At 38.7% G+C, this 7,956-nt stretch overlaps 2 protein-coding genes and 1 non-coding gene across 8 annotated transcripts in view; 2 read left to right on the top strand and 1 right to left on the bottom strand.

Annotated features, from left to right (window-relative positions):
• LOC109935023 (transcription termination factor 1) overlaps window positions 1-4,834 on the bottom strand; it is a 28,366-nt gene extending 23,532 nt beyond the window's left edge. Inside the window, 4 exon segments of the mRNA XM_048613386.1 lie at window positions 1-5; window positions 8-241; window positions 243-276; window positions 4,809-4,834. The exon segment at window positions 1-5 is cut by the window's left edge and continues 1,619 nt beyond it. Of these exon segments, the coding sequence (XP_048469343.1) occupies window positions 1-5; window positions 8-241; window positions 243-276; window positions 4,809-4,834 (299 nt within the window).
• trnaf-gaa lies at window positions 4,235-4,308 on the top strand. Its single transcript has one exon. It is a non-coding gene; the product is annotated as a tRNA-Phe (tRNA).
• A 191-nt stretch (window positions 4,835-5,025) lies between the features above and the next one.
• cfap77 (cilia and flagella associated protein 77) overlaps window positions 5,026-7,956 on the top strand; it is a 177,883-nt gene continuing 174,952 nt past the window's right edge. Inside the window, exons 1-2 of one of the 6 annotated variants that reach the window (XM_048613676.1) lie at window positions 5,026-5,091; window positions 6,580-6,789. In XM_048613676.1, coding sequence (XP_048469633.1) covers window positions 6,709-6,789 — 81 coding nt within the window. In that variant the 5' untranslated portion in view covers window positions 5,026-5,091; window positions 6,580-6,708. Of the gene's footprint in view, window positions 5,092-5,795; window positions 6,026-6,579; window positions 6,790-7,956 lie in introns of those variants that run through there. The other 5 variants (XM_048613679.1, XM_048613674.1, XM_048613673.1 and 2 more) reach the window with 5 other exon arrangements.

Below are 7,956 nucleotides of genomic sequence, written 5' to 3'. Positions count from 1 at the left end.
TAGAATAGTCTTTATTTTTCTTCCGTTTCTTTCCGCTATTACCTATAAACATGAAATGGTTTAAATCTTGTTCAGTGTCTGCTGGAAAAGTCTCTAGATTATCATACTGCGACAACAAAGCAGAATATTCTTTCTTTTTCTTCTTACGTTTCTTTTCACTTTTACCTACATACAATTGAGTGTTTAAATTCTGTTCAGTGTCCATTGTAACAGTCTTTGAACTGTCACCCCCACTACCCCCCACCTAATGATGCAGATTTGTTTTTTGGTCTTCTTCTGTTTCTTTATTCCAGGTTTTGCTAACCTGGCACCTGCACCTCTTGGTCAGTTTCTATGGTAGCAGTTTCTGGAAAATCATCTTTCAGTGATCTCAGAGAATGCTTCTTTCTTTATGTTGTCACTGTGCTTCCACTTTTTCTTGTGTTGTAAATCTCACATCATGCTGCTGCCTCTCTGATGGTTATCTTCTTATTGCTAAAAACAGGAAAAAAATTGTCTTAAACAAACAAGCATTTGCAGGATACAAAAGCTCAATTATTTTTTCCTCCCTTGCCAAATTATCGAGAGATTCTTTTATGCATTTGCAACAGGATCATTCAAAATATTCTGTTGCACAAATTCCCAAATCCAGCACAGGAAAGTGACACATTATGAAATAGATCGCTAATGTAGAATTTTATTAAGATGGTGAATTAAACCAACGAACAGCAAAACCTACCAATTCCTCGATCCTTTTGTAAATTCACCAATTCTATACACAAAAACCACCTCAAAACTTTATTTTAATATATTACACATCTGTATAATCAGCAGCACTTTATTGGACAGTTATTTCCTGTTGTTGCACAGTTCTATGGCTGTTGCCCAGACTCCAATGTAACATCTAAATGTTAAATGACAAGAGTAATAAAAGACATTCAGAATTTTATAGTAACTCCTGCAGCCTGATATTGTCTTCAGCTGTACTCCATCCAAGTTTCATCCTTCATACCTACCAAACCCAAAAACTCCAGCACACAGAAGGGCAGTAGATTCATGGAAATACCACAATCTACAAGTTTCTCATCAAGCCACATACCCTCCTGACTTAGAACAATATTACTGTTCCTTCACTATTACACGTTAGGTCAAAATCCTGGAACTCCCTTCCTAATAGCACGGTGGGTGTAACTATACAACATGAACTTCAGCATTTCAGGAAGGCAGCTCACTATCACCTATTCTAGAGTAATTAGGGATGGCCTAGCCAGCAACACCCAGATCCAATGAGCAAATAAAAAAAAAAATCCAGGGTACACTACATAGAAAGTAGGAGCCTTAATTAAATGTTGAAAACAGTACTTATTGCGCATCCGTAATTTCTCTGAAAAGGTGTTAGTGGAAGGTACTAATGGTGTATCTTCTCAGGTTTGATACAACTGAGTAATTTGTAAAGTCTTTTGAGAGCACGATTAAGAATCAAATATGTTAGTGTGGAGCTCAAGTTCACATCAAGGCCAAACAACATAAGGAAGACAATTTTCCTTTCCCAGAGATCAGAAAAATAAAGCTTGTCCTCCATAATTATGAAATCAACTTCTGCCTGTACTATTCCACTGTGTCCACCAATTATTGTTTATCTTTGTCATCTATCTCATCAACTTTGACTCTAACATCACACAGTGAATCAACTTCATTGCATTGCAGTCTCCTGGCTTTGTTATATTTATCACAACAAATGCATAATGCTTCTGATGGCTTCATTCCCCTGCCTCCAAGATGGTTAGAGAAAAGATTCCATAGCTTCTTGGTCCTTTTTCCTTCTGCTTTAAGTGGCCTTCATTGAAGATATACAGAAGTATAGGTTCAGTTTCTACACAGGAACTGATGACTCCGAGCTCTACATCCCTATCTTTTCCCTTAATACAAAAATCTTAAAGATATTCCACTGGATACTTGCTTGACATTAAGGGCAGAATTCCTGCAGCTTTAATTGTAGGATCAAACAATGTAGGAAGCAGTTTAGTCCAATGCATCTGTGGCAGCTCTTTCAAAGTGCTACTGAATAAGTCCCATTCACCGTTTTCAGTGTAACATAATTTCCATTTTGCAGTTTATCCAATTCATTTTTAAAAGTCACTATTATAGTTATTTTCATTTTTTTGAGTAGTGTATTTCAGATCATAACTTTCAGAACAAAAAAAAATCCTCATTTCCGTTCTAGATTTTTGGCCAATTTTGTTAAATCTGCCCACTCTAGTTACTGACTCGCTTGTCAGTAAAATCAGTTAGTTTTCTCAGCATCTACTCTACCAAAAGCCTTATGATTTTTAACACCGATATCAACTCTCCCATCTCTGCTCTAATGAGAACAACTGCAGCTTCCTGCATCTCTCCATGAAACTGAACTGATAGTACTGGCATCTCTTCCCTGTACCCTTTCTAAATAATTCTTTCCTAAAGCATGCCCCATTCTAGACAACACAGCGCTCTAGTTGAGGCTTAACTTGTGATTTATTAAATTTGGCAAAGTTTCTTTTTTTTGTTTGGAATTTTGCCACCATCATTACTGTGCAGTCACCACGTTAGTTCTCAACTCAGGCCAAAAGACACAATCTTCAGCACACTGCCTTCACAAGGTCCCTTCCCGATATTCTAGTTCAAAGTCTTAAACTCTGCTTAAAACTTAGCCCACCACTTTATCTTGAGACTTAATTTCTCAAAATTACTCTGCTATTTTGATAAAGTGTAATGCATTCATATTGCAAGTTGGACCTACAAGGTATTAAAAGTATTCTGTATGAATAAGGGCTGAGGGTGAAACTTTACAATCTAGAAATTACATCTGCATATCTTGAGCAAATAATCCTCCACAATGTGAAGTCTAGATCTTGGATTTTCTGTTTCACCACAGGGCATCAAATAGTAACAGCAAATTTATTGTACACATCACACGACCTTCATTTGGGTATCACCATCAAGACAATGCCATTTTGCAGTATACGTTGTTTTAAAACTAAATAGGTTTTTATAAATGCTAAATGCTGCAGATTCTCTTTCGTATAGCCATAGCATTCACTATTCACCCAGACAAATCACAGCTTAAAGAAACTTAAAACTGCCTATTTGATTAACATTAGAGTTTTTTCCCCATTAGTTCATCCCTTTCTGTGGTAAGTTCAATGATTCATGAAACTTCAGCATTTTTCTACCTTAACCTTGAAAACTATTCCCATTCCTCCCAACCGACAGAATTCATCTTTCATCCTCTCTGGAGCTTCTTGCTCCTTAATCTTTATTTATACATTCCCTGACATCATTGCCTACTTTTAAACTTTCTTGATGATTTTGTATTTAATTCCTGGTATATCAATATCACTGACATTTATTGTTCATTCTTAATTGCTGAAGGTGGTGAGCTGTCTTTTTGAATCACAGCAGTCTATGTGGTACAAATGCGCAGTGATCTTATGACGAGAGTTCCAGACTTTTAATCAAGATTGGAATGGTAATGTGGTTCAAAATCAGAATAAAAACCGAAAGGAATGGCGAATGCCGTAAATCAGGAAGGAAGACAAAGTTGCTGGAAAAGCTCAGCAGATCTGGCAGCATCTGTGGAGGAAAAAACAGAGTTAACGTTTCGGGTCCGATGACTGACCCGAAACGTTAACTGTTTTTTCCTTCACAGATGCTGCCAGACCTGCTGAGCTTTTCCAGCAACTTGGTCTTTGTTGAAAGTCAGATTAGTCTGGCTTGCAGAGGAAGTCGCAGGTGATGGTGCTCTCATGCATATTCTTCTAGATGGCACAGGTCGCAATCATGGGAAGCAACTATTGAGAGTCTCTGACCTGCTCTTGCAGTCGCGGTCATTACAAGTCAGTCTGGTTAAGTTTCTGCGTAATGGCAGTCCCCAAGAATGTTAATGGTAGGGGATTCAGCAATTATAATGCAATTGAATGTCACCGGCAGTTTTTTAAGCTCTCCCTTGTTGGAGGGTCTTTGCCTACTTGTGCACCATGAATGTTATTTGCCACTCATTAGCACAAACCTGAATCTTATCCAGATGGTGTTCCATACATTACTTCAGTAACTGAGGAGTTATGAATGGTGCTAAACATCATGCAATCATCCCTAAATGTCTATCCCCACTTCTGATCAGATGACCTGGGGAAAGGCATTAACGGAACAGTTGAAGATGTTGGATCTAGGACACAACCCTGAGGAATTCTTGTATTAATATTGAGGGTGGAGACCAGCCGAAATAGCTCAGTTGGGAGAGCATTAAGTCTGAAGATCTAAAGGTCCCTGGTTCAATCTCAGGTTTCAGCAAAACAAAAAAAAAAAGAGTGCTCGCTGATCGGGTCAGCCTTTGTAGGGCGGCACTGTGGCTCAGTGGTTAGCACTGCTGCCTCAGAGCGCCAGGGATCTGGGTTCGAATCCACCCTCGGGTGATTGTCTACGTGGAGTTTGCACGTTCTCCCGGTGTCTGCGTGAGTTTTCTCCTACACTCCTACAGGTTAGGTGGATTGTCTATGCTAAACTGCCCATAGTGTTCAGGGATGTGTAGATTAGGTGGGTTATAGGGGGATGGGACTGGGTGTGTTGCTCCAAGGGTTGGTGTGGACTTGTTGGGCCGAAGGGCCTGTTTCCACACTGTAGGGATTCTATGATGATTGGCTTCTAAGTACAAAAACCATTTTCTTTTGTTCTAGGGACAATCAATGGGCAGTTTTCCCCCAATTTTTATTAATTTCAATTTTACTATGGCTCCTCAATGAAACGTCAGTTAAATGCAGTCTTGATGGCATAGGCAGTCACTCTCAATTCACCTCTCGAATTCATCTCCATTGTCCATGCTTGGATCAAGCCTATAATGTGGTCTGGAAATGGGCAACCCAGTTCATTACATCAACTCCCTCTTGTACTTGTCTTTAATCCTGATTCATTTAAAACCAGTCCGATTTCTTTATTCTTTTATGGAATGTGGACGTTGCTGGCAAGGCTATCACGTGCTGTCTATTTCTCACTGCCCTCTTACTGAGGCCACTTCAAAGGACAGTTAAGAGTCAAAGGCATTGCTGAGGAAATGAAATCATATGCAAGTGAGATCAGGTAAAAGTGGCAATTTTTCTTTCTGAACGGGCATTAGTGAACCAAATGCGCGTTTTTCAGTAATCGATGATAATTGTATGATCACCATCAATGAGACTAGCCTTACATTCTAGACTTCTTACTGGAGTCTATGTCTCTAGAGCATTAGCCAGGGCCTCTGGATTAACCGTTAGGAAATATTAACATTATGCCACCGTCTGCCCGAAAGTATCCAACCTAAAACATTCACTCCGTTCTCGCTCCACAAATGCTGCCTGACCTGATTATTTGGAGCATTTATTTTGTTTCAAGTTTTTTGCTCACTCGCCCTCATCTATGAAGAAAGACTGAAACTTTGTACAAGATATTTTCTATTTCTCCATGGATACTTACTACTCCAAAACCTTAGACATACTTACTACCTTTGTAGATGCGTCCAGGATTTTTTTGCTCAGCTTCAACAACTAAAAAGCGTGCGAATCAATTCATCTTTAAAAATATAAAATTTGTTTTTCCAAACTTGGCGCTGAAGGTGCAGCATGTTCAACAGGAAATTGGCGCCTCCATTCCACTTGCGGGCCAACGAAAACTATAAATTCAGACAATTTGCGACGAAACATAATATATCCACTCTCTTGTAGTTATTAAACACTGACAAACGCCTTTATCAAGGAAAATCCAGGACCATTCGGAATCTTAAACAACAACCAGTTCCTTTACGAAGCTTAGAGACTGTTTTTTTGTAACGGAAGCGGAAATGCACCTAAGGTTAGAGGTCAGCAAGCCTTAGCAACGATCTAGACCTTGGATACCGTTACCACGACAATAGGTTCCTAACAGCAGAAACCATCTGCGTAACGGATGATTCAAGGTGCCTCTACATCTAAAATAATGAGATATGTTTAAATGCCTGCCTTTCCTGCTAAATTAAGGTAAAATAGTTAAGGAAAAATAGGTATGTCAGAGTTAATGGACTTTTGAGTTTATGCGATGAATCAACCGAAGGAAACAGGGATTGAAGTTAAGATTTTAAGTGCTTTGTTGTGGTTACTTGTGGCTCTGGGGACATGGGCTCACCCCACCCCGAAAACTTGTGGAATTTAAATTTGTTTAATGAATCTGAAATTGGAAACTGATCTCGAGACCAGTCATATCAGTAATGGTGACCATGGAGATAACTATCAATTCTCATAAAAAAAACTTACCTGGACTGGCTTGCATGTGACTCCAGACACAGCAACGTGTTTGACTCTTAACTGTCCTAGCAAGCCACTCAGTTCAAGGAAGATTTTAAAAAATACTGCTGCCAGGGACACCGTTGAAAGAATAAAGAATAAAAGATAATGTTCCAATAAATTCAAATTGGGTGGTTTCTACTAACAACAGTGAAACATGTTTTAGAAACCTGTCTAGTTCACTAAATCTGCTTAAAGTCACTGATTCAATTTCAATGGGAATGTTGGAATATTATAACTTCAATTGTTCACAAATGCTTTTTTCTCCCCACAGGGAACTTGTCCAACTTTTGTCAGACAGCAAAGTTGGCCTCTGCAGTCATTCAACAGTCGTGAGCCAGCCTTAGGGAGCATTTGAATCTAAAATTCATCATTATTATTGATTAATGAGATAGAAGGAGAGATGCTTGCTCCACAGTGGTCAGAGAATGATCGTGTTGGGAAAATCAGGGATTCCATGCTGGCCAATCCTCTCATAATAAAGGTAAGGATCTGAGGTGTCATGATGCTGATAACTAGGTCAAAACATAATGTGATATGAGTAAATACAAAGCAAAATACTGTAGATGTTGGACATCTGAAATAGAAACAGAAGATGCTAGAAATACTCTGCAGGTCAGGCGGCATTTGTGGAGAGAAACAGAGGTAATGTTCTTCCTACATTGATCTGAAACATTTATTCTGGGCAAAATTTTTCCAGAAATTGGCCAAGTGCAAATTTTCTTGTGTTTCATGGAGGCTTTCTCTGCATGAGGCCGAGTGAGATTTCTTATTTTATCTTCCCAAACTTGCCTTATTACCTATACACCACATCTGTATGGTGTTTGTCCCTGTATGCAAAGTGTTCTGGTAGCACTTTATAATGAAAAGTGCCAGTGCACTCCTATGTGTAACATTGAAGCGTAGAAACATTGTACATGCCTTGGAGATGTGTCATGAGGGTGTGATGAGGCTAATGTATGCACAATGCCATTTCATGTTGGGAATTGACCACACCTAGTTTCTATCTGTTGGGTGGAAGAATGGGAAACTAACTTTAAGTGAGGCAAGACTAACTAATTGTGAGATCTGAATGCATGCTAATACGTGCAAATAGGCCTACCACTGTTCACTGGGAAGATTCTCTTCTCGCTGTTCAACGTTGCTTGGAATATGGAACAATTTGCTCTCAACATCAGGAATCTCCTTACTGCTAATCACACACACAATTTTTCCAAATTTCTTGCATATGGCCACAGTGTTCTTTGGCTTGGAAGACTCCACTCTTTGTATCCACAGACGCTGCCTGATGTATTGAGTATTTCCAGCATTTTATACTTTTGATTTGTAAAATCAGCTATCATTTATTGAAACGTACCAAGGAATACCAATGTACGAATAATACACCATTAAAGTTTGTAGCCTATGCACAAACACTCTTGGAAAAGATGTAATTTTTAATAGAATGATTCAAATGCAATGGCTTATGGAGAATTTAAAAATAGACAGGCAAACTATCTTGTTTAATCCATAATATACTATTAACAAAATTATAAAGCTTTGTCTTTGTGGGTAAGAGGGAGAAATATCACTGTTCGTCATCAATTAATTATACAACTTCATTCATTTACATTTTATGTTAATAACTACTTTTTGGACTGTGGAAGACATC

This window comes from Rhincodon typus, chromosome 28 (assembly GCF_021869965.1).
Source record: "Rhincodon typus isolate 14 chromosome 28, sRhiTyp1.1, whole genome shotgun sequence".
NCBI lineage: Eukaryota > Metazoa > Chordata > Chondrichthyes > Orectolobiformes > Rhincodontidae > Rhincodon > Rhincodon typus.
Note: the sequence above shows the minus strand (reverse complement) of the source record. Positions and strands in the feature narration are given on the sequence as shown.